The sequence below is a fragment of the Thunnus maccoyii genome, chromosome 4, assembly GCF_910596095.1.
Source record: "Thunnus maccoyii chromosome 4, fThuMac1.1, whole genome shotgun sequence".
Taxonomy (NCBI): Eukaryota; Metazoa; Chordata; class Actinopteri; order Scombriformes; family Scombridae; genus Thunnus; species Thunnus maccoyii.
The window spans coordinates 9,174,199-9,200,234 of record NC_056536.1 but is presented as its reverse complement, the minus strand read 5'-3'; the positions used below and the strand labels follow the sequence as shown (position 1 = coordinate 9,200,234).

Below are 26,036 nucleotides of genomic sequence, written 5' to 3'. Positions count from 1 at the left end.
TTTAATTTGATGTGAATGCTCAGTATATGTGTCAATCCACAGGACCTTTTGTCATCCTCACATTATGCTGAGGAAGGGCTTAGAGCCGCTGAAAGGAGACCGAGAGGTCCTCCTGGATCTGGACTATGGGGGTGAAGCCCAAACCACAGACAGCTATGGAAGTCTGCAGAACGGGTGCTTCATCCCGCCAAGATATGTAAGCTCTATTTTTTTTCCCCCTCTATAAACCTTAAATATGCTGCAGTGTTTTATCCTTTCGTAGATGAATCACATAAATATTGAAAATAACTGCACATTCACACAGCAGCCATTAATTCCCCTGCCTCATCCCATCATACCTCACTGACTTCTCTGAGATGTTGCAGTGAATCTAGAAGGGGTTTATATCCTCTATGTGATATCTGCAGGAGTACAATATATTATGAGGTGCTGTATATCACTGGCAAATCAAAACTATCTTGTGGTGAAACATGACTTTGCTGTGCTGAAAGATTGTTTTCAATCGTGCTGTAAAAAGCTCAGTGATCATCTCATCTTTCTGGGTTCATTATTGCAAAGTAGAGGCTTTTATGCTGCTGTGTAATGACACAGGATTTACAGTTAAACCTCATCAGAAGGAAATGAACCGTCCATATACAGTACAGTGTGTTTACATGCAGGGAAGTGAGTACAAAATAGCCTTTTTTGCCTACAGTTCTCACTTGTTTTTTGCAAATATAGATAATAATTAAACTGCATTGATACTTTCAGCTTTCAGCTGCAGCTTGTGATGAAGATGCAGATGGGGATGATAATGACCCCATCGATATTCACTTTAATACAAGAAGTACCCAGCCACTTCCACAGCTGGGGAATTACTTCACAGATGGAAGAACCAAAATAGGTAAGCAGCATCAGCAGCTCACATTGTATTAGCTGTCACAAGCTGAATGATGGATGACTGAGTGAGTCCCTCATTTAACCTTTCGGATCCGTGTGCTTGATCTGGGTTTAGACTTTGTGCTGGTGTGGGAGGTTCGCTCGCGGAGGAAACGGCGAGGCAAGGGGAAGGACAGGGGTGAGGTGACCGGTGAGGACGGGGAAGCTGTGCCCCCCGAGGAGAACAGCAGGTCTGAACGAAGGAAGGCAAAGCTGGCACAGTGGAGGGAGAAGTTTGTTCAGAATCTAGAGTGTGCCGGATTGCTGATGGAGAAGGTACTGAAGATCAGATTGAAGATCATTTATCTTATTAAAAAGCTCTCAGTCTACTCATAATTTATTTTTCCTTATAAATGAACAACTTCTTACGTTTCTTTCCTTTAGGAGGAAACTGCGAATGAAAAGAAAACAATACATTTTCTGAAACTTAGTGCTCCTTGGGATGTGATGGTGTATCACGCTGAGGAACTCTGCCTGAGAGCTCCATTGCAAGTTAGTGCAGTTGTTTATAATTACATATTTCAAATTTAAAGTTAAAATTCTTAGCATTTTTTCGATTGTCTCTATGGATGACAATGTCAGTCTCTCAGTTAGGTGGTCAGTCCACCATTTTGGTCCAAACTGAAATAGCTCAAAAACTATTGGATGGATTGTCGTGAAAATTTGCTACACATGTCTCCCTCAAGATCCCTTAACTTTTCATCATTAGGTCAACATTTTAATTTGTCCAATACTTTTATGTCTAAATAACTGCGAAACTAATGACATCCCATCAGCCTCAGCTGTGCTTTGTGTTTAGTGCTAATTAGAGTACTTTAGCATGCTAACATGCTAAACTAAGATGGTAAACATGGTACTTAAAATACCTGCCAAACATCACCATGTTAGCATTTTTGAGCATATTAGCATGTTGAGCATGCTGATGCTAGTGTGGTAGAATTAATCTTGGAGACAAAACACAAAACTGAGAGGCAAGTTTTCAGAAGAGTATTTAAGGGTAGAGTATTTTTTATTCAAATCACAAGGGTTAAAGACCTGAGTTAGTTCTGCGCAGAGTAACTGACATTGTCAGGCAATACTGTCTGATTTATACTTTTAGGATGATATGCTATGAACACATCTCCTGATCCTTCCTACATCTCTCATTGGTTTTTTCTTATTTATCCCAGTAACTCCCCTAAAATATCACTGGTTATAATATTAAAGAGTAACTCACAGGTTTATTTACTTTGTCTGTATATGCTTGGCAGACTATTGATTTTGTCTAATGGCGGGGGCACCTGCCCCTCACCAACTCCACTTCTGTATCATGTCCGCTAAACAATTTCAAAAACAAGAGAGTATGAGCTTTAACATACACGTATAGAACAATCAAGTAAAGAATATATATCTAGTACATTAAGAATATGTGAGTATATATGCACTTAAAGAATATATGTATGCTTAGAGAGTATATATGAATTAAATCATAAATCTTCAACACATAATCAAAAACAATTGCCTTATACTATGAATTTTCCACCACACTAACATTTGGTAGCACAGTCCCCAAACACAGCCTCACAGAGCTGCTAGTGTGGCTGTAGACTCTTGTGTGTTGTTATTACATCAAACACCAGATTTTATTGTTACTGACGGATTCCACCTTTCCTGAGTGAGATTCAAATGCGTTCCCCCGCACAAAGGGTTGACAGGACACAAAACTGTACATGCACTTACTGGAAGTGATGAAGAAGATAAAAGGCAATAATTTCAGTATTAGCTTGTCAGAGGACATTGTTGACTGTCTTCCTTGTATTCTTTATGAAACCTTTGAGCCCAGAGTTTGTGTAGCTGCACTGTTAACAGATGTGAGTGGCTCTTCTTCTGTTGCATTACTGACAGTCCAGCCACCAGTGGAGGCAGCGTGTTTGCTGCCTCCACTGGTGGCTGGTAGATACACAGTGTAATTTCTGGGGCATTTACACCAGTTAACACCAGTAACCACGATGTCACCAAATCAACTGAAATTTTAAGGATTATACCTTTATAAAGACGTGGATGATAAAACCGTCATGATACTGAATGACTGTGTTCTTGGCTTCCAGGCACAGCCGCATCATGACTTAAACACATCTGCTCGGGTACTGAGTAGACTATGCATCCCTAACGCAATGACAGAGTCAGTACCAAACAGGCCGCTGGACTATTACACATGTGCCTTTCGCAAGTCAAAGATGAACAGGTGAGTTCCAGTTAAAGTTGGTAATAATAGGATCAGTTAACATTGTTTTGCAGTATAGTGTAATTGGTTAAGTGAACGTCTCTCTTCTCCAGATTCCTTGGCTGTGACAACCATGAAACTTACTTCACTAATACACAAAGACATCGTGTTGTGAGTAACAGGACTTCCTCCACAGTGTATGGACTCAGTGAAATTATTCTGTCATGGAGTGAGAGTTTGCATATTATTTCAGGTGTATGAGATTCTTGCCAGGACGGTGTACGGCAAAAGGAAGAGAGCAGAGGTTGGCGTGGATAGACTTGTAAATGAAGGGGCGTACACTGCAGCTTTCCCCCTGCATGAGGTGTGATATTTATATCTGCTCTGTAATCTAATTAAAAAATTGTGCTGCTTTCGCTTTTTATTCAGCATGTTTTTATTCCACAGGGCCCTTTTCAACTTCCACGGTATGAAATCCGTCCTGATGAGTTGAACCAGAGGCAGGTTCTTCACTACTACTGGGCCCGCTGGTGCAAATGGTACAAGTACCAACCACTGGACCACATCAGGGAGTACTTTGGAGAGAAGATTGCCCTCTACTTTGCCTGGCTGGGTAAATATGAATCCTTATTTAGAAAGAAAAAAAAGTGTTCAATAGCTTTCGCATGTGCATGTAATTAGGATTTTTTTTGGCACTGATCATCAGAAGAAAGAAAAATTAGATCTCCTCAAATGATTTGAATTAATTCTTTAGCGGGATACACATTAATCATAAGTCATAAGTTGTTTGTAGAAGTTAAACATTAAGTTGAATAGAGATCACCTTTAGCCTGTAGCCAGACTTCTGAATCGCTGCCCACATCTCAGATTTTTTTGTTCAGCAATTCAAATAAATTATCAAAATGTGAAGAAGAAAAAAACAGCAATTCAGTCCAATTTTCGTGAATGTGAGACAAATGATTTAGATTAAATACACTTGCATCTGGAAGGCTCCAGTTGGTTTGTGAATTTTGTGTTTGGTGGAAGGAATGAAGGACACTCTGACAGTAAGAAAGATTCAGTGCTGTTGATGTTTCTCTGCAGCACCCCTGGGAGTTTGTGAAGGTAGAGAGGTCAATGAATGCATCAAAATACAAAGAAATCTGGGAGGAAGATCTGCAGTACTCTGACAGACAGCTGAGACTTCTGTGAACATCTGTCTTCAAAGATTAAAGGCTCTAATTGCTGCTAAACAGGCCTCTACTATTTATGTGATTCATCATTTTCCATTTTATTTATTTATAATTTTTCCAGGGAAAAATCCATCTGGCTCACAGAAAGTTGCATGTTTTCCATTCAGTTTTCGACATGATAAGTGAAATCCATTATGTCTGAGTAAAGAGTAGACAGAACATCAAACTACAGTTAATTTTGAGACAATAAAACTATAATCTGCAGCATGAGACATACGTCTTCTGCAACGTCAACCCAACCTCTTCATCAAGGACATTCCAGCATTAAACAGCAGTGCTTCAGTGTAATTGCACATAAGCTGAGATCTGCAGCCTAAAGGAGCTTTATGTCTCTACAGGTTACTACACAGCCTGGCTGCTGCCGGCAGCAGTGGTTGGGACCCTGGTCTTTGTGTCTGGAGTCATGTCCATGGGTACCAACACACCAGCGTGAGTCCACATATTACACAGAAAGTACATGTTTTACTGCATAACACAAAAAAATGACAAGGAGCAATGTGGAATATAGCATCAACAAAATGTATACAAGAGCCAGGAAATCAACATTTTAAAACATAATGAAGTGATGACAATGTGACTCTAGCATTTAGTTGATGTATCAAGCTTTATTCATCAAATTTTAAAGGGGAACTCCACCAATTTTTCATATAAAGGTTATTTATGGGGTACCCTGGTGGCTTAGGGATTAAAGCATTGATCTTGAGCTGCAATGTACCTGGTTCGAGTCCAGCTGGGGACCCTTGGTCAGTTTTCCCTGTGCCTCCTCCCCTCATTTCCTGTCATTACTCTACTATCAGTAGCAATAAAGTAGACCCTTGCTTAATGCACTCAAGGATTTTGCTGCTACAAACTTACTTGGTCTGGTATGACTAGTAGTTTATGGTGGCTAATGTTAGCAAACTTTAGACAGATATTGCTGTGTAACAAACTAGTCTTTGTGACTCTGATACTTGTGCTACACTCACTGTCATTATGTCACTGATAAACATTTCAGTGGTTGTATCTCAAAAGTAAAATGAAAAGTAAAATAATTAAACAGGCTACACTTCACCAGGTGTTTTTGTGGTTGCATTCCACTCATTCTCAGTCAGGACGCCTAATGAGGATGTCAGTCTCAAGCAACATGCTCAAGAAAATCCTGGGAAATGAAGGGAAATTCAATGTGGCATTAGCTCTCAACAGATGTAAAAAAAAAAGGCAGTTTGTGATTTTAGTGTGAGTTACATGGTGAAACAATTTATTGGCAAGCAATAGCAACTGGGTGCAGTTACCTCCCGGAGTCTTGACGTTGCAGTGAGGTTGCCAGGTTTGGTTCCATCGTACCTGTACAGAGACCAAAACCAAATCCTGTTCTTACTGAACCCATCTGGCATCTGACACCATAGCTATAGTCCAGCTCTCTAATTAACACACAGACATGAGATTAGTATCAATCTATTTATCTTATTCTCAGAAAAGAAGAGGATAAGCACATTACCCAAAATGTTAAACTATACCTTTAAGGGATACCAGAGTTGCCCAGAAATGAAAACTCTACTGACACACTTTCTCCCAAATTATGCTTAAACAAACACAGTTTGAGATGCAAATATATCAAAGCACAGCCTGTTCTGAATAAAAAACAAACCTCATAATTATACAATCCACATGGGAAATGTCTGTACCCAATTTATTATACATTATTTACCACCACAGTAGTTATACTGACACAGCACTGAAATCACCTCTCATTCAGACTTCAGAGCACATGTACCTTCAGTGTGTGTCCCCAAATGTTGTGTTATCAATTCTAGTGTGTATCACAGATCTGTTGCTATGGCATCCTGTTGGTTTCAGTGACAGAAAATTAATCCTGTTATAAAATAACAAGGAAGCTTAGAGAGAATGGAAGATGAATTAATATCTTAGGGAAGAAAACAGCTCAGCTTCATGAAGTTCATTAGTTCACACTGTAGATTAAAGCCAGATTAGTGGAGAATATATGGAGGCCAGTCTGCAGCAAAAAATAAACAGCAGTTATCTCATGTGATAATGGACAATTAGTGCAGAATAATCTCCATTTATAGAAATAAGGAAGAAAGATGTCAGGATTTATTTGTGCAGCAGAGCCGACGTGTATTCATGGTTTCAGTAACTCACTCATTAACTCTAATAAGGGAAAGTGCAATAGCTCTGTTCCCTGGCAGCTTGCAACAATTTCAACACCTTTTATCTGATATTTTTTCTCACTTATCCAGGAATCAATATACACCAGGCTTGTGTGCATGCAAAATCCATTACAATTAATCCCTTAGTGCTCACACTAGTAATTATTTAACATGTGGTTAAAGGGCAAAATATCTGTCAAATCTGCTTTGCCACTTGATTCATCCAAATCTGAAAAGCAATCCTGGTTTGAAAGCTTTAAAATGTGATTTCTCTGTTGTAACTAATCTGTGTCTATGTGTCTGTCAACAGTAAGGAAATCTGTAACAGCAGCGCTAGTTATCTGATGTGTCCTCTCTGTAATACATGTAAAGCCTGGAACATGTCTGAAATCTGCACCATGGCCAAGGTGATTACTTTTCAAAACATCTCACTGAAACCAAGAAGTCTGGCGCTGGTTAAACTTAAAGCTATAAACCAAAAACTATGTACTCTGACTTTCTGCCTTGTAGTTGGGCTACCTATTCGACCACCCAGGTACAGTCTTCTTCAGTGTGTTCATGTCCTTTTGGGCCGTGACGTTCCTGGAGTACTGGAAGCGAAAGATGGCCACCCTGGCCCATCACTGGGACTGCATGGACTTCCACGAAGAAGAGGTGTCACAATCTTTTCTTTGTTTATAGATTTATGGTAGTTATAGACCTCACATCTAGAGACCCCAGGTCTGCAAAACAATGGGAATAGGGATAGGGTTTACCCAGGCACTGGTGTGAAGTGCATCACTTTCTTTTGGGTCCCCAGATGTAGTCTGCAGTTGTAGAAAACCAGCAAAGAGTCTATCCATTAATACTGATCAACTGATACTACTCCTTCAGGAGAGACCTCGGCCAGAGTTTGCAGCCATGGCCCCAAGTATGGAGCAAAACCCAGTGACTGGAGTCAAAGAGCCCTACTTTCCAGAGAAGACCAGACTGTCCCGTATGTTCACTGGCTCCATGGTCATCATTATGATGGTGAGACACTGTTTAAAATTGATTTTTTTAGATTTCAGGTTTATGATTTGAGTATTACTGTAAATTAAGTATTTCAATAGCAGAACATTCTTGTAAGTACATTTGTAGGAATCCATCAATATATTGGTTTGGTGATATCAACCATTATCTATGAGTCTGGCATTGGCCAGTCAGAGCCACCAACTTTGTTCTCTGTTTAATGCAATGTAATTTGTTTGATTATTTTTATTGGAGATGATCACATGCCATGAATTGATTTTGATGCAAAATCCTAATCAGATCCCATACAAGTATGTACAAAACATGTGCTGATTTTTCTTATTCTTACAGTCATTCTCATTGTACTTTGTTTCATTGGAGAGTCTCACTGTCTTTTGAGATTTTACTCTTGTGATCCTGGTGAGAAAGAGGCGTGGAGTTTACACCTGTGTGCTGTTCAAGTGAATCCTGCAGTGGTAACTGAACCCTTTTCTAATAATGGATCCAGGTCATTTGCCCACAGGGCTAGATATGATCTGATAATCTCAGTCATACACTGCATGCTCAATCCAGGATTAACTTGTTCTTGAAAAGGGATCTGAGGATCAGCTTTCCCCCACCCTTCCTCTCACAATACTGACAGAGGTGGAAAAAATGGTGCCATGGCATCAACACGCACGGCCTATAAAGGAAAACTGAATAGAACAGTATCCTTGATCACTTATCTGGAAAACAAACCAAGAGGAGTGACTGAAATTGAAGGGTAGCTTTCTTTTTTACTGTTGAAAACGAAGCAAGGAAATGTTTCCTGCTGAAATAAATAGATAGTGGCTTTAAATTGGTACTAATATACATACAAAGCACCATCTGTTCTTGGCTGTGTGATTCACTGTGGGATAGCCTTGGATATGTACTGTGTATTATGATAATTAGGGCTTCCACTTCAAAGAAACAGTTTGTGAAATTGAAAATCAGAGATCTACTGGTTTGGTGTTCCTGTGTTGTACCGAACAGTTAAACCCAGAAGACAAACAATAAGGAACTGTGGACATCATGAAAAGGATAATGTGAATTTTAGGAAATTTACTGTGGCTGATCTCCATGCAGAACAATTGTTTTCCTACAAGAGCTCTGATTAAACTAAACTAAACTAAATCAGTAAAAGGTTTTCAGATGTAACCTCACACACCAAACTTAGTTCCCTAAACTCAATCTGTGCTACGAGTTGTTAGTCTGGAAATCATTTACTAAGAGTTGATTGAGCCTGGCAGCGAGCAGTCTGGACCAGTGAGCAAGCTATGGAGAGTGGTGAGGATGATGATGGCTGCACTTTATTTGGCAGTGATAGTGTGCAGGCCATGAATCTGTAGTGGTGAGAGTTTGGAAACCTGCATGAATGGAGTGCACCTAATGAATCTCATGAAGAACTACTTCAAAGAGATGTTCCAAAGTTCAGTATATTTCTTTGCTTTTTTCCCCAAATAAAAATCACCAATTCTAATCTTTTAACCCAGTGTCCCCGTGTCTTCCCTCTCAGCTGTGTGTGGTGATGATCTTCCTGGTGACGGTTGTCATGTGCCGCGGTATCATCAGCGTGATGATGTACCATACTGGGAGCCCCGTCCTGCGCACAGAGGTATATCAGAGCTACATAGAGCTACAGTGGGATGTGTGGATTTAACTTTTTCTGTTTTTAATATTTGTGTGATCTCCACTCCAGGCAGGGACCATAGCCAACATCTCCAGCAGTATTGTGAATCTAGGCTTGATCCTGTTGATGGGCCGGGTCTATACTGCATTAGCTGAGCAGCTCACTAAATGGGGTAAGAATCAATGCTGCTCTCATTAGATCTCCACTAACTAAAAGCTGAGACTCCTCACAAAGCAGATGAAAGTCTTGAATTTGATCCCAGCATCAGGGGTAAAAATACTCCATTAGCGAGGGCAACAGACGTTACAGAACGAGACATCACAACACACAGCGCTGAGCATATGAATGTGACACACCAGTGACCATTTTGACAGATTGACCAGGACTGGTCTGTTTTTCATAGGTTTAACCATCACTTTTATTGATTAAGGTAACATTTGTACTCACCATGTTAATTGCTTAGATATCTGAACACAGTGACGGTGCTGTGAAAAGTCAGAAGGGGAAAGAAACATGAGTCGTCACATGATCAGACAGGTTTTAAACAAATTCCCTGCTAGCCAAACGTATTAGGAAGAGAAAACAATGGCAAACATTAATATTATTACAGAGGGCGTAATGTGTTTAACACTGTGTGTTCTTGTTTTCTCTGTGGCAGAGATGCACCGAACACAAACCCAGTATGACAACGCCTTCATCTTCAAGGTGTTCATCTTCCAGTTTGTCAATTTCTACTCGTCTCCCTTCTATGTGGCTTTCTTTAAAGGAAGGTGAGACATAAGTCTGTCACAACAATCACACAGACAATCATGTAATGAAAAATATATTGTGACAAACAAAGTATTTAATTTACCTCTCTATGTGTGTAGGTTTGTGGGTTATCCTACCAACTATGGCACCTTGTTTGGGATGAGAAATGAAGATGTGAGTCTCTTCTTCTACATTTTTATTAATCTATAATTTCACAATGAATGTCAAAGGGAAAAATATCACATATCCAAGCATGGAAACAAAAATGTGTCTGTGTGTTCTGTGTGTCTTTATATTCAGTGTGGTCCTGGCGGCTGTCTCATTGAACTGGCTGAACAACTCTTCATCATCATGGTGGGAAAGCAACTCATCAACAACATTCAGGAGTTCATTATCCCGTATGTTTCCTGTCCACTCATTCAACTGATACCAGTATGACTTTTCTTAGAGGTCAACCTGATCTGTTATTTTATTTGATTATGTCGTCTGTCTCTTCTGTCTCAAGGTTTCCTTGCTTTTACTTAACAGCTTCAGTGGACATTATAAACCGTTGCAACTGGAGTACAATTTTCCAAGTTAAAATGATCACTTTCAAGAAATTGAATTGTGCATTGTTGTAAAGATAATAGCTATCATCAGTGTGGATTTAGAAATATCTGAAAACCAGTATCAGCAGAACCATCAAATTACAATTTACCTGCATGACGTAATGTTTTGAAGTGCTACATCAGATGGTTCTGCATCCTGATTGCAGAGGAGTTTGTCTGGTGCAGTAAAGCCCACCAGTGTAGCTCTGCAGCACTGGCACAGTGTGTGTGTGTGTGTGTGTGTGTGTGTGTGTGTGTGTGTGTGTGTGTGTGTGTGTGTGTCTTTGTGTCTGTGTGTCTGTGTGTCTGTGTGTGTGTGTGTGTTTCCAGACACATTTTGTATTGTATTGTTTGTATTGAATGTGTGATCAGCTGGGAAAAAAACAAAGCCATATATGTTTAAATTAGATCTTCATGCTGATTCCCCCAACAGTGAGGTCATATATACCGCTGCTGTTGGATTGATAAAATGATTGTAGCTGGCGCCTGCTTTGACCTGCTGTGAGTGTGACAGCTCTGTGCGAGAGGCCACAGGGAGGACTGGATGTGGTTTCTCTTGTTTGTTTCTCCTGGGGGAGGAAGAGAGAAGCCTGTGTCATTTTCTGAACAGACATAAAAGATTGTGTGTGTGTGTTTTTTGTGTGATTGGTACTGTTTTGTATTACGTGTGCAGTGAGTTTTGAGGCAGATATGTGTTACAGCAGAGGAAGAATGCGTTACCAAGATGTCAGTTGAAAAGCCACAAGAGAACCATCATCCTTTGCTTTTGTAGTTTTGAGTCCATCATGACGAAATTAAAAACCCATGCTCACAGCTAATCATCAACACTTTAAACTAACTCAGTTGTCCATGTAATGTAAAACATGTGTACAAAATAACAAAAAAAGAGACAAAAAATGTAAACAGTAATGAAAGGCACCATGAAGAACTTTAGAATTGCATGTAGGGACACGGAAGAGAAAACATCCTCACTAGATGAGCTATTGTTTTGTAGCTGGGCTCTAAAATAAAAGCCTCTCTCTGTCTCTCTGCTCCGACAGTAAAGTGAAGGCCTGGCGCCAGAAGAGATCTTTGGCCAAGGTGCTCGGGGGAAAATCATCCCATGAACCTCGGCGCTGGGAGGAAGACTACCAGCTGGTGGAGTGTGAGGGCCTGTTTGAGGAGTACCTGGAGATGGGCAAGTATCCTCTGCTGTACCTTAAAGATATAATGTTACTGGGTCTATGATAAACTGTATTAACTATTCAATAAAATACAATATGATGTACATTTGTAAAAAAAAAAATAATGTATAACGTGCATTAAAAATGAGTCGTTGTGCTGCAGTGCTCCAGTTCGGGTTCATCACCATCTTCGTGGCTGCGTTCCCCCTCGCTCCGCTCTTCGCCCTCCTCAACAACTGGGTGGAGATCCGTCTGGACGCCCACAAGTTTGTTTGCGAGTACCGCCGGCCGGTGGCTGAGCGCGCCCAGAACATCGGAGTCTGGTTCAACATTCTGGAAGCCCTGTCACACCTGTCCGTTATCGCCAACGTGAGTCGACATCACGAAAATGACATCACAAGACGTCATCATCACGAGCGGATGAGTGTCATGATAATACTAGATAGATTTTCAACATTACGTTTTATCCGTCCGCAGGCTTTCCTAATAGCCTTCACATCAGAGTTCTTACCTCGCCTGCTCTACCAGTACAAGTTTGATAATGAGCTCAGTGGATACGTCAACTTCACCTTGGCTTACGCACCGCTTAACTTCACAGAGTACCCCATGTGCAGGTACACTGTATGCTGATTGTCTGAATGATTGTTATATAAGAGTGGCAACACACTCTTTGTCTGAAATTCCATATTTAGCCTCTCAAATATGTTTAATTTCCATCTTCAAGACATCAGATCACAGGCTTGACCAACAGAGGGTAGCATTACTGATGTTTAACACATTGTTCATTTTCCTAACATATCATATACACCAACTATTACATAGTGTGTTCTGCAGTAACTGTGGTTTATTTTGTTTATTTTTTAGATATAAAGCATTCAGAGACAACAATGGAGACTACACACTGTTCTACTGGGAACTCCTTGCTGTCAGACTTGGTTTCATCATTGCCTTTGAGGTATGAAGGGAGCTGCTTTGTCTCTCCATTTATTTATTGGCTTATAAGGGCTAACTTGTTTTCCTTCTGCTTGTTTAAGTGATTTTAATGCACATCATTCATTTTTGTCTTTCACCTACTTCTCTTCCTTGGCTGCGCTTCTGTTCCCAGGTGCATGTTTCAACCACTGGTCATTTAATCCTGTGTGATACTTACCTGTATCAGTAGTTCATACTGTATGTTATTTTGGAGCTGTTCCCTTTGATTTTACCATGTCTCCTCACTTTATACGTATCTCTCCAGTTGCATCCATTTTCACTCACACTTCCCTCTGTTCCTCCATGTTGTTATTTGTTTACACTGACATTTCAGGCAGACATTTTCATTAAGGGGTCACAAGTAGAGTAAATGTAAACCCACACAACTAGAGCTAAGCAGGACCAGCATTCTGGGTTTGCAGTTTTCTGAACAAACATGTCAGTGCTAGGAAAAGAACAAGAGTAATCACTAAGGAGAAGGATACAGTAGAGGGGATTTATAGAGCAAGTAGCAAAGTGTTTGGCTGTCACGGCAATTTGGGAAAATAATAAATATTTCAGAGGTGCATTTTCAGAGAGGAAAAATTAGGGAAATCCATAAATACTCCAGGAAATCACAGAATATCAGAGTGTAATGAATGGATCTGAGTGGAATTTTGCCAAAATAGGAATCCTGAGATATAAAGACAAAATAATTCAGTAGTAGTACATGTAAAATGCACACATTTTCACATGGGAAGCACAATTAACTGTAAGCTCAAAATCAAGTTCAGATTTTGTGACAGGAGAGGCAGTTTTCTTCAGTCTGACGAGGAGGTTAAATGTCTCATCTGCACGTCGTCTCTCCTCCAGCATGTGGTGTTCTTCGTACTGCGAGCCATCGACTGGATCGTGCCCGATGTCCCCGAATCCCTGGAGCTGAAGATGAAGAGGGAGCGCTACCTGGCCAAGCAAGCTCTGGCCGAAAACCAGGAGGCCCTGTTGGTGAGTCGAGGCCGAGGGGCCGCCCCTGCCACTCCAGGCACCTCAAGCCCAGGTCAGTAGAACATGGGACACACACACACAACACACACATTCATAAAACCTAACACTCCAGTTTTGTAATTGAATATTTAAGAGAAGAGATTTGAAGGATTTCTAGATGAGGGGATTTTAAATGTTTTGTTGTCAGGGAGATACAACTCTATAAAGCTAACACAGACCTTTTTAAAAAGAATTAATCCAAGTGAACCAACCATTTGAGAGCATGATCACACTGATACATGCGGAGATAGCATAGGTGAGAGTGATATCAATGATCAAAGTCATCTATGATCATGTCTAGAGAATTCAAAGGATCAGTTCACTCATATCACACTAAAATATATTTTCTCACTTAGTCCTGTCACTAATGTTCTCAGATCCCTGACTCACTTAACTTATCTGTTGGTCATGAACCTTCTGTATTGTCTTTGTCTTTAATTTTGTTTTATCTTAGTTTATTTTTTCAGTTAAAATAAATAACTCTGTACCTGCTGCCGTCCAGATATAATGGAGGTGAACAGAACTGCTGATGCTCAAAGTGCTGAAAATTACACTTGAAAAACTCATTAGAAGTGTGTCTTACATAAACAATGTCAAGGTTATTCTGATTAATCCACAGACGTCACTGTTGTGTTGTAGCTACAGTATTTATAGTTTCTGATAAAATACTAATTTACTTCTGTATTAGCTTCATGGAATCTGCCCTAAATATTAGAATAACATTAAATGTTTGATGTTGTGCAGTATGTTGTTGTCCCTTTGGTTCCACACAGGTGATCAATGAAACAATGCACCAGTAGTGTTCACAGGTTACATACAGTGTTAAAACTGTCACTGAGACTGTTGATTCCCATAAATAAATTCCAGATTTTAAAGGCTTTTAAAAGCTAACCCACCCACATACACACCTCCACAGCACCTGCGGCCAACTAGCCGTCATAAACTCGCTACACTGCAGGCAACATGATCATTAAAGGTAATCTTTGTGGGATCTGACCTAAATATATCAGTTGCAGATGAATTTGATTATATCCGTACGGCTTGTGGGCTGATATCTGTTAGCATGATTAATACTTTCCACTGTCAGCACTGCTGTTAACGTTTAACTTAAAAGTATGGCAGAATGATTTCACTGACATTATATTCAAGCAGGAAGTAAACATTGGGCAGCAGAACAGTTCAAATACAGCCTGTGTCAAAGTTCTGTACCTGAGGACCACAGTCTGTCACAGCCACAGCTCGCTCATGGAGACTACTGTCCCATAGAGTATATTTTCCTCCTCATGTGTGTGTGTGTCCCTGTGCTCTGACCCATGTTTGTCATGTGTCTCATGTAGTGAATGTTGCCGGAGGAGGACAGGTGAGTACCACACAACAGGTAAGTAAGTGGCATTCTCAAGAAAGATGTCATTATTTCAGTAATCATAGCAGAATTGATCACATTTAAATGAATTCTAGTTTATAACACATTAAATGGCCTTAAGTACATAAAGTACAGTACATACAGTACCACAACACAGTACTACCTGTTACCATTTCCTGCCACAACTTCTAAATCAAATTTAAATTCACAAAATGTGAGGGAACAGAATTCATAAATGTGATGAATTAGTACATAAGTCTGTAAAGGATAGGAGGCCCAAAGAGGTGCAGGGTTCTTGGCTCGTGCCATTGTCAGGGGGCTTAAAATTTCTAGTGGGTCTGCCTGTCTCTCTGTTTTGGAGCTAATTGTCTTAGTTGCTAAGGAGGGGAGAGATGTACAGTGACCGCATGCAAGCTGAGGAGAAAATGTTACTGCTGCTCAACTAGGGCTGGGTGATACAGTTGAAGAATATTTTTCAGATATGTATTGACCTAGATATGTATTGCATGGCAAATCATGTGTTCCACTGTATTTCATCACACACAACTCTTCAAATATGTTTAGTAAAATCTTTGGTAAAACCTTTTCATTCATTTGGACAGCACAGTTTTATAAGACATAACACAATATTATCTCACCAGTGTAAGTTATCTTATGTGTCTGTGTGTTAATTATGGAGTCAGCTTAGCTTAAGGACTGGAGGCAGGTAGCCTAACTCTGTCTGTTAGCATAGTTGATACTTTCCTCTGTCAGCACTGCTTTTAATGTTTAACTTAGAAGTACAGCAGAATGATCTCTCTGGAATGAAATAAAATAATATTACATTCAAGCAGGAAGTAAACAGTATGCAGCAGAGCAGTTCAAATACAGCTTGTGTCAAAGTTCAAATCCTGCACCTGTCCAAAGTTTAAAAAGAAACATTTAATTAATTCAATAAAGGCATTTTATGCCTTTATTATGGCAACAGTGGAGAGTCAACAGGAAACGGGGGGGGGGGGTATCGATGTTGTGGTTACAGTATGTGGCATGCGTCTTAACCAGTAGGCTACCGGGGCACGTCTTGTGTCTGGTTTCGTTAATTTATACATGAACAGAAACTGAATTTGTGATTTTAGAAGGAGGTACGTGTTCTTTACGAGCAGCAGTTATCCATCAGCCAGTACTTCCTTCACTGCATCTGGTTGCTAGATAAAGTTGGAAAGTACAAGTTTTAGTGTTAGTCTCTATAAAGGTACAATGATACTACACACATCATATATATACACATACTGCATGTGAATTAGTTACCTTTAGAGATATTAGTAGGTGTACTTTTTTTTTTTACTTTGGACACAGTTAGGCTTGCTGTTTCTTTCTGCTTCCAGTCTTTATGCTAAGCTAAACTAAACACATCCTGACTCCAGCTTCATATGTACATAACACACAGACATCAGATTCAGATCAGATTGATCTTCTCGTCTCATTCTTAGGAAGAATACAAATATATAAAAATGTATTTCTCAAAATGCTTTACAACATACAGTAGTAGTTGAGGCAGTATGTTTTATTTTTTGCAGTGTCGCTTTTACGATCAGCATGTGCCACAAGAATACAGTATAGCAGCAGTGAGCAGTAATTCAGTATATGTTGTGTCAGCTTTTTTTCTCTTTCCATACATCTTACAGTAGTCTGTCTGACAGACTAATTCTCTCCTCTTTCTCCCTGTTCCTTCCCCATTCCTTCCATGTCCAAACCCAACTGCACTGCCTTCCCTGAAGCAAGCGACACGTCCTTTGGAAACATGAGTTAGGACTCCAGCGTGGAACGGAGTGGTGGGAGGGAAGAATGGGGGGTGGGGGGGGGGGGGGGGGGGGGGGGGGGGGGATTGAGGAATAAAAGACACTCCTTTGCGTCTGGGATAACATGAGTGAACTTTTCCCCTGAGTGAATAAGTCATACTGTCAACATTATGATGGGCAGGTGTGTATTGGAGGCTAAACTTACCCAAACCAAACCAACATTTTAAGGCTGACTCACGAAAAGTTTATGACATACTGTATATTCATACCAGACCAATGCATTTGACATCTTCAAATGTTATGGGGAAAAAAATGTTATTCTGAAAATGACTCACAATGTCCAAACTGGGAATCGACCCTACAGTAACTGGGCCCAAGTCTGAAGGAAAAGGAACTAAAATCTGTGATTGGATAGTTCCCTGATGAGCTACAAGGGTAATGGTCAAGTAGACCCAAGAGTGGGTCCTTTGGGGCTCAGGTCTGCCCAGTGTCCTCTACTATGCATCACAGTAAACAGTATTACATTGATGTTAAATATGTTTTGATGACATCAAAGGGGCACTCCAGTGATTTAGTATTGCACCTTCATAAAGCTGGGGGACAATACAGTAGGGTAGTCAAATTAAACTCAATAGCATCTTTCATAGAGTTGGGCAGTGGGAGGAGTTATTTCACTCATCCGAGGTTCTGGAAATTAAAGTCTGGAAATTGATTTTCTGCATAGTGGTTGAATCATCAGTACAAAAGATGAGCAGCTGCATTGAAAATGATCTGGCTCTTTTAGCCAAAGATTCACACCTTTCAAACCCAAGCTGAGATAACCCTGATGACATCTTCAGGGTTATTTCGTCGGACTTGACTCTCTCTGATTCTCCGGAAACACAAAAGACATACAACTGTTTTCACAGGATGAGTAGTACTACCAATGACAAGCACACTGATCAGTGGAGTGCCGCTTTAATTTGAGTTTACATTCGTGGTTCTTTTCCTCTTCATGACCACTGACTTGAGATAAAAGTTTACCTACGTTTTACCACTCGCTGATACTGTAAGATCTTTTATTTCCTGCTAACTTTTAATATGCTTTCATTGTGAGCTGACAGACTTGTTATTATTGTGTTGTCTTCACTATGGGATGAATGTATATGTACTCACACATACACTGTACTACTGTATGTATACTGCACTTTACTGTCCATTGATGCTGAGCTGATTGTTTTGTCTTTTCTACTTGAATATTCAGCACAGTGTTTATATGGAGGATTTCTGTGAGCTGCTCATGTACAATAGTGGAGTGAAATAGTACATTGATACAGTACATATTTTGTGTGTGACCTTTTAGACCAGAATAAATCTAGTTTGATGGATGCAAACGGCTCCTCAGCGTGGGATTTTGAAATGCTGATGTGTCAGCAGGGTGATTCTGTACTCGGTGTGCTGTAGGGATGAACTTGAAACGTTATCATGCCTCTCCATCTACCTTCTCCACTTTCTTGTTCTCGTCACCATCCTGCCCACCCTTCAGAAGATGAAACCTTCTCCAAACAGCAGAGAAACCTGCAGACAGATAAAGAAGAGGCTGATTTATTAGGAGTCAGAAACAGACAGGTGTTCCTTAATGATTTCTCTCTTCCTTTCCCTCCTCCCCTCACACGTCCACCAATGGCTGTGGCCTTGGGCAACTCCTGACTTTTACTTTATCTCGTCTCCTCCTCTTCCTCTTCACCCTTTTTTCACCCTTATTCTCCCCTCACCCTTATTTTTTTAATATATACTCTCTTTCTCTCCCCCTTTCCTCTCTCTTGGCCACATTCATCTTCTGATTGTTATGATTGCTGTGCGTTCCTCTGTCATGGCCTGCAGGAAGAGTGAGTTAGTACATGTCAGCGAGCACAGGTATGCACTGCGGACACCGGCTGGTTCATTCACTGACTGCTGCAGTGAGGAGGGAGATGCTTGCATGCACGGGCTGCAAAACACCCACGAGGTAACGATGCAGCAAACAAGACACTGCAGCGTGGCATGTGAGGGAGAAAAAATACTTTTAAAAAGTACGACGCAGATATGTATGGATGGGAGATATGTTTTAACTCAATATCACGATATCAATAAGAACAACCAGATGTGATGCCACTGAATGTTGATGATCATTTTGAATTATCTTGCAGCTCTTTGCAGATATTTGAAAAGGTTTATGTAAACAGTAGCAACATTATAAGAAATGATATCAGGACAGGCTCAGCTCAAGTTAGTAACTTTCTTAAAACCTCACTGACTAGCTGGTCTGGTTTTTTTTATTTCTTGTATATTGTATTGTTGTTATTTCTTCTTTTCCAACATTAAAGCTGCATTAATCTATTTTTTTTGGCCACTTAAGGGCAGGAGCAAGTAAACATGAAAACATGACATTGACGTGTTATTATCTCGTAAAGTTGCAGAAGGTCAAGCAAACGGTTGTTTATTTACACATCCAGCAGAAGCAGAGCAACATTTTCATTCATTTGGAGTCGTGCTTGTTTCCAACTGACAAATATAAGTCCAGTATTCACTCCTTTACACACTACAAGCATTTCACTACAATACACTCTTCTTTTAGCTCATATAGTATGGCATTTCATTAGACTCAAAACCTGCGCTCATAAAAAGCAGGCACGTGCACATGATATGAGCACACAGAACAGTGTCCACGAGCGAAAAAGCATCCTCGAGAAGGAGCATTTCTGCTCTACATCCATAAATGCAGACCTGCGAGCATGGGGCTGTGACAAGTGTGAGCTCGACCCTCGTCCTATGTGCTTGCAATTGCTCAACACTCGCTCGCTCATCAAAATGACTTTTGAGACTTTGGAGGCAGGGATAGAGTAGACAGTCCGCTCCTTTAATTGGTCACTTTCAATACTGACAGTGACCTTTGATTGGCTGTTTGGTTTGATCACTGACAGTCAAAGACAGGCAGTTGCCTGAGAGAACAAAGGGAAACTGATTCTCTGTTTTTTGTCTTTGTTCTCTCAGGAAAATACCTGTCTTCGACTGTGTCAGTGATCAAACCAAACAGACAATCAAAGGTTATGGTCTCAAAAGTCAACTTGATGAGCAAGTGAGTGTTGAGCAGTTGCAAGCACATAGGTCGAGCTCACGGCCCCATGCTCACGGGACTGCATTTATGCATGTGGAGCAGAAATGCCCCTTCTCGAGGATGTTTTTCCTCTCACGGACACTGTTCTGTGTGCTCGTATCACATGCGTGAGCCTGGTTTTTATGAGCACGGGCTTTGAGACTAATTGAACGCCATTATATAGTCTGAATACTCCTGAGAGAAATATCTAGCTCTTTCACTGCTAAATGCTAAATGTTCACTTGCTAGTTGATAACTTTGGCTAGCTGCCATTTAATGCTGGGTGGTAACAGAGCTGCAGCCTGGAAAAACCAAATCATGATGCTTAAAAGCTCAGAGCTGAGAGTAACTGCAGTGTTGAATGATAATTTACTGTGAGTTTGTCACTAAGAATGACACTTTTCACTCCTCATGTAGTCATGTGAGCCATTGTGTTCATAACAATAATGATTAGTGCAGCTTCAAAGCCATTTAAGGGGAAACAATATGTTATGGGTTTAACAGCTGTGTCAATCAAACCTGACCCAGGTTATTTTTATAACTTATTTGAAATCATGCCCTATAAAAACTATTTTAATTTGTCAATAGTTAAGTTTTACCTCTAGTATTGCCACTTCAAAATATATTTTCTCAGTGGAAATCACAGACTACTCTCAAGCCTTTAACTATGGAAGTCTATAGGGGATTATATTAAATTTATATTGTAAACCTGAAAATGAAAATGTAATTCAACAATAGCATTATAATTTTCCACATATGGATGTGTTATTGGAGTTAAAATTAAAATGCAGTAATCCAATTTGTATTTTCAAATACTCGTATAGACGTTCTCTAACCATATTAAAATGAAAATGGAAAACTGTTAATTTAATTTAATTTCCAAAGTCATATCCACTGTACAGTGAACAATGTTCAAACATTAATTCAAATTCAAAAATTAAAATGCAATATAAAAAATGTAACCTGATTTTCCATTTATGCAAGTAATATTTAAAGGACCAGTGTGTAAGATTTAGTGGCATCAGCAGTGAGGTCACAGATTGCAACCAACTGAATAGTGTAGGAGAATCTATGGTGACCGCCGGGCTCCATGGAAGCTCCCTGTGTAGATATAAAAGGCTCATTCTAAGGTAAAAACACAACGATTCTTATTTTTCAGGTGATTATACACTAATTAAAACATACTTATGAATAATATATTCCATTATCACCAAGTCCGTTCTGCTAGAGGGCATTAAATTCTACACACTGCAGCTTCAAGTCACAATTAAAATTAAAATGCAATTTTCCAACAATCTAAAAATGAAAATGGCATTTGACAACAATGACTTCATTTTCAAAGACTTAACCAGCTGTTCAATGGACAATATTTTAATGTTAAATCAAATTTGAAAATTAAAATCCAATATAAACAATGGAGACTAATTTTCCATTTCTTCTTTTCTTTAAAGTACAGTTTTCTAACAATTTGAAAATTAAAATGAAAACGGTATTTGGCTATTGTGGAATTACATTTTCATATTCAAGTTAATATTATCACTTTAATATTGTCTCCTATAGGCTTCCATACCTAGCGACCTGTTTTCTTCCAACAAAAAAAGGGGGACAATTAGACTTCCACCACTGCTGAGTAAACTGCTGTCCCGAGGTAACCTATCCCCCCACCCCCATTCTTTTCATGTTTGATTAGTGAACATAGTTGATACAGCAGCAAGCGGGGAGCACTGAAAGAGATGAGAGTTCAAGCATGCCTTGCCAGCTTCTCTCTGTCACCAACTCACAGTTTGACATGTAGTGAAAGCTGCATGCAGGCGGTCACATACACAACACAACAACCTGCGTACACAGTGACGCATGCACAAAGACTAACATGCAAATGTACACTTTTGTGTGCACGGATCTGTCTTTGTTTCGAATTTGTGGTTGTAAATGCAAACCTCATACATTCAAATAATAAACAGTATATGATGACACACAATACATACATAATACATTGTAGCTGGTAAAGTAGACTCCATCGCCATAATATGGACACACACACGCACATTTTTACTCCTGCACACTTCTACAGAGGAGCAACATTTTTCTCTCCAAATCTCTGTTCCCTCTTCTCCCTGTCTCAAAGCAGGTGCTGAAATGAGACACTAAATAACTATTAGTTAGAGGAAGAGCGTGAGAGGGGGAGGAGAATAAGAGAAAATGAGAGAGCACTTCCCAACAGTAGCAGAGAGAGAGAGAGAGAGAGAGGGAGGGAGGGGAAAGGAGCGAGAGGGAAGGGAGAGCAGAGGAGCTTAGAGAGGGGATCTGCATTGTAAGTAGCTCTGAGAGCAGCAAGTGGTGGCTGTTTTTTCAACCTGTTTTTGTTTTTCCAAGGAGGCGAACAAGAAAAAGAAGTAAAAGAACCAGGCAAAAAGAGCTGGTGCACAGCATTTAAAAAGTCTGCGCTGTGTTTTAAAAAAAAAAAAAAAAAAAAAAAGCTGAAGAAGAGCAGGAGGGAGGAGAGAAGCCGGGAGGAACACAAGGCAGCAATGGATAGCAGAGTGGCTCAGCCTGACCCTGGGATGGCCTGGATTCACACACTGCTGCTGGCCAACATCCAGCACACACACTAGGCTGCTAACGCCAATGAGGTACAGTACTGAAAAGCAGGAACAGTAACTCACACACAAAAATTGGCAAAGCAGAGAAATCTACACTCAACAACATTTCATCTTCATGTCAATACTTACTACAATTTTTGTTTCAAGTTTGAGAATTTTTGCTGCTGGGAGTGAAAGTTGTGCTGTGTGATTTGCCTGAGATTGCACACTCTGCTTTGTGTGGTGCACTTGGAGAAAGTAGTGCTGTGCAGCTTGTCAGGTGCATTGTTTTTATTTGACAGCATATACGCTGTGTAAGCAAAGGTAGATAGTGTTTGCATATGGGACTGTAAGATGGGTTATCACTACCGGGTGGTAAACACAACATTCACTGTTCACCTGGATATTGTTTTGTCTACTAACAAAACCAGCCGTTTAGATAAAGTCTTTGGATATAATGCATGTGCATTGCAGTGGAATACATGATTGGAAATAAAAATGACACTTATTTCAATCTAAAATTTGACAGTTTTACCATTGTTTTCACTCTTCAAAGCTGCAGATACCCAAATATGCAGATAAAATAGATTCTTGCAGGGGGTTCAACAGCTTCACTATTAATACATTCTCTTGGAAGAAGTCGCTGTATGCATCAGTAATGTTTCCTGCAGCTCTCTAGGTTAGTGCAGAGTGAGTTGAGCCTTGAATGTGATGGTTACAGTGCAGCAATGAGTTGTTGCAGAGTGGGGCAGGTAAGTGCATGTCTGGAGTATGTCGGATGAGGGGTTGTTAAAAACTGTACATGGCTGAAACTTGGCGCCGCAGCTCACACACACACTCTGCTCTCTTCTCTTCTGTGGGACATTTTAGAATAAGACTCAAACACATTTTCTCCCTTTAGCTTCAGGCAAAGACAGAGCCGGTGACAGACAGTGTGCGCTTTAATACGTGTGAATGCTTGTATCGGTTCATGCATTCAGATTCATATGTGTGTTTCCCAGATGCAGTGCAGAGTGGTTTGGTTTTTCTTTCATCCTGCCTCACAGCTTGTTTGTTCACTCATGTGGAGCCAGATTTGTTGGCACTGCTTCAATAGGGATAAACAACAACACATTTATGACATTGAACAGCCAGGCTATCGTTTTTAATACAAGGAAAGCTGATCCCTCCCTTTTATTGTGGCAATTGAGGCTTATTCTCGATATGTTTCAAACTCCTTCAGCGAGAGGGTGATCTGAGGTGATTGCTGACTTTCTGTCTGCTTCACAGATGACTAAGTGTGTTGTCATGTCAGCTCACGGCTGCTGTGTGTCTGCATGTATGCGTAGTCTGGAGGTACATATTTTGACTATAACCCAAATAGATAGCTGTGGGTGTTTTCTGGATTATCTGATTTACTACGGTATGTCTGACTCGAACGAAACCACCTGCACGTTGGGTAGACGTGTACCAGCGCAAAGCATAAATCAGGACCTTGAACTGTCTTACTGCACTTTATTACAGGGTGGACATCTGATAACAATATTTTCTTATTATTGTTATCATCAAATTGGAGAGAAAAACAGATCTAGTATGCCTGTTTCCCTTTAGCTGTGACTGAACTTCTGATTGTTCAGCATGTCAGTGCACTAGATTCGATTTCACTCCGCATACCTGCTCATATCACACACAGATTTATAACTCATCACAAGGCCCGTCCTTCCTCCCACTTCCTCCCTCCCCCCATGTCTGGAGAGCACCTGCCCCATCACCTGCCAGTCAGACTGCGGCTGTGTGTGTGTGTGTGTGTGTGTGTGTGTGTGTGTGTGTGTGTGTGTGTGTGGGTGGGTGAATGTGTGCTGTGGGGAAGCAATCCAGGATGCCACACCTCACCCTTCTCCCACCACACACACACCTCCCTCACCTCCCCCCAGCTAACCATGCATGCAAATGCGACCTGTGCTCCCTGTTGTGTTTACATGCACGTGTTTTGTATTTTGCATTGACCTGTTTTCTTAAAACTAGGCTAAAATCATTGACTGTAAGCAACCTGCTCTTTAAACATCAGTGACACCGACATTTTTTAGGAGGCTGGGTCACTTTCCTAGCTTTCTGGCTTGTGGCCTAAATAGCAGCGGGCCTTAATAGCCCATAATAGCAGCCCTTGCTCCTGCACGTGTACAGTTGAGTTTCTTTGTTTGTCTCCTGCTTCGGCTTAACGGTCAATTTCAGAGGAATGAGCGTGCCGAGTCATCCAGGGAATGTGGAAAAGTGTCTCTTCTGTGTCAGAAGGTCTTATATGGTGGTTGGGCACCTCCGAAGTTGGACATGAACTTGACTATAAAACGGACCACCTACTGAGTTACTGTGCACTCAGTTAATAATGATATAGTAATGCGTTTGGCTTTGATTTGTAAGAAGAAAAAAATATTTTCTTAGACAGACTTAGACAGCTCCTGCACCCTGAGAGCACAAATCATTCACTTTTCAGGCAGCGGTGAACAGGCTCTGTCATTTATTAGTTAATAATATTTGGCTAATACGTGAAGCAGACGTGAAAAGCTCCAGCCTCGAGGCAATATGTGCCGAGCACTGCCCTGACTGCGTTGCTGCACACCTGTCTAACACTGTAGCCCTCAGGTTATTTCACATAGTGACACGGCCAATACGACGCGGTGTGTGTTTCACGTTCGTACTCATGTGAGATAATATGTTTCTGACTCAGGAGGCATCGCTTTCTCACTAAAAATATTTGTTTTTTTAGCCTCTTTGCTCTTCAGGAAAAAAAAACTCAAACCAGGTGTTGTTGTCACGTTCAGCAGCAGCAGCAGCTCTTTAGGGCGGTTGGCTTTCTTTCAATTCATTGCCTTAATCCTGATGACGCTGCTGGTATTCAGGAGTTTTGGTTTTGAATACTTAATAGCTTCAGCTCTGGACTGAAGTGGAATCGTTTCTTGATGGTCAGCTCGTTGGGTGTGTTCCATTTTTACACGATCATGTTTCAAAACAAGCAGCCCGATGGACGGCTTGTCCATACCTGTCCAGATAATAAAAGCAAGACGTGTGTGTATGTGTGTGTGTGTGTGTGGGCGGAGGGTGTTGTGAGGAGAAACTGCTGGTGCTCAGTTGGGGGAAAAAGTAGAGCAGAGAACTAGAAAACATCGAGGCAGAGAGTGCAAGTGAGCACAGGAGCAGATGGATGCAAGAGATGCATCAGCAATTTGTTGTGAAGTAGGTCAGGCTTTTGAGAGCTCAGTGGCAAAGGATCAGATTGGAATCAAAGTGCTCTGATTGACAGTTTGAGTCCAGAAAACCCAGCCTCCTCCTTTTCCAGTGAATTTAAGCCAAAATATAAAAACAACCAGAAATCAGACTAAAGCACATACATCAATGGCTCTTTTAATGTTACTGCAAATGTTCTAGTGCTGATATGATTAGTTGATCAATAGACAATTATTAGCAGTTCTGTTACTTTGAGAATTGATGAGGCTGGTTTTAATACTTTGTGACTTTCCTGCTCTGTCTGTTGCAGCCCCAAGCTCATTGTTCCTGCTGAAGATGTAAATCTTTAAAAAATAGGTCACAA

The 26,036-nt window shown here is 40.5% G+C and overlaps 2 protein-coding genes across 8 annotated transcripts in view; both read left to right on the top strand.

Annotated features, from left to right (window-relative positions):
• Positions 1–18,729, top strand: part of ano11 (anoctamin 11) — a 22,174-nt gene extending 3,445 nt beyond the window's left edge. Inside the window, exons 3-26 of one of the 5 annotated variants that reach the window (XM_042409891.1) lie at positions 43–196; positions 751–883; positions 995–1,194; positions 1,303–1,410; positions 3,006–3,142; positions 3,235–3,292; positions 3,375–3,485; positions 3,569–3,734; positions 4,692–4,782; positions 6,811–6,907; positions 7,011–7,154; positions 7,374–7,511; positions 9,028–9,126; positions 9,211–9,313; positions 9,800–9,911; positions 10,011–10,065; positions 10,192–10,289; positions 11,519–11,655; positions 11,805–12,010; positions 12,119–12,255; positions 12,506–12,596; positions 13,466–13,597; positions 18,303–18,385; positions 18,641–18,729. In XM_042409891.1, the coding sequence (XP_042265825.1) occupies positions 65–196; positions 751–883; positions 995–1,194; positions 1,303–1,410; positions 3,006–3,142; positions 3,235–3,292; positions 3,375–3,485; positions 3,569–3,734; positions 4,692–4,782; positions 6,811–6,907; positions 7,011–7,154; positions 7,374–7,511; positions 9,028–9,126; positions 9,211–9,313; positions 9,800–9,911; positions 10,011–10,065; positions 10,192–10,289; positions 11,519–11,655; positions 11,805–12,010; positions 12,119–12,255; positions 12,506–12,596; positions 13,466–13,597; positions 18,303–18,368 (2,751 nt within the window). In that variant the 5' untranslated portion in view covers positions 43–64 and the 3' untranslated portion in view covers positions 18,369–18,385; positions 18,641–18,729. Of the gene's footprint in view, positions 1–42; positions 197–750; positions 884–994; positions 1,195–1,302; positions 1,411–3,005; positions 3,143–3,234; positions 3,293–3,374; positions 3,486–3,568; positions 3,735–4,691; positions 4,783–6,810; positions 6,908–7,010; positions 7,155–7,373; positions 7,512–9,027; positions 9,127–9,210; positions 9,314–9,799; positions 9,912–10,010; positions 10,066–10,191; positions 10,290–11,518; positions 11,656–11,804; positions 12,011–12,118; positions 12,256–12,505; positions 12,597–13,465; positions 13,650–14,973; positions 16,830–18,302; positions 18,386–18,640 lie in introns of those variants that run through there. The other 4 variants (XM_042409889.1, XM_042409890.1, XM_042409888.1 and 1 more) reach the window with 4 other exon arrangements.
• Positions 18,678–26,036, top strand: part of arhgef19 (Rho guanine nucleotide exchange factor (GEF) 19) — a 23,973-nt gene continuing 16,614 nt past the window's right edge. Inside the window, exons 1-3 of one of the 3 annotated variants that reach the window (XM_042409885.1) lie at positions 18,694–18,764; positions 21,453–21,540; positions 22,266–22,522. The gene's annotated coding sequence lies outside the window, so the exon portion shown is untranslated. Of the gene's footprint in view, positions 18,765–21,452; positions 21,541–22,265; positions 22,523–26,036 lie in introns of all 3 variants that reach the window. The other 2 variants (XM_042409886.1, XM_042409887.1) reach the window with 2 other exon arrangements.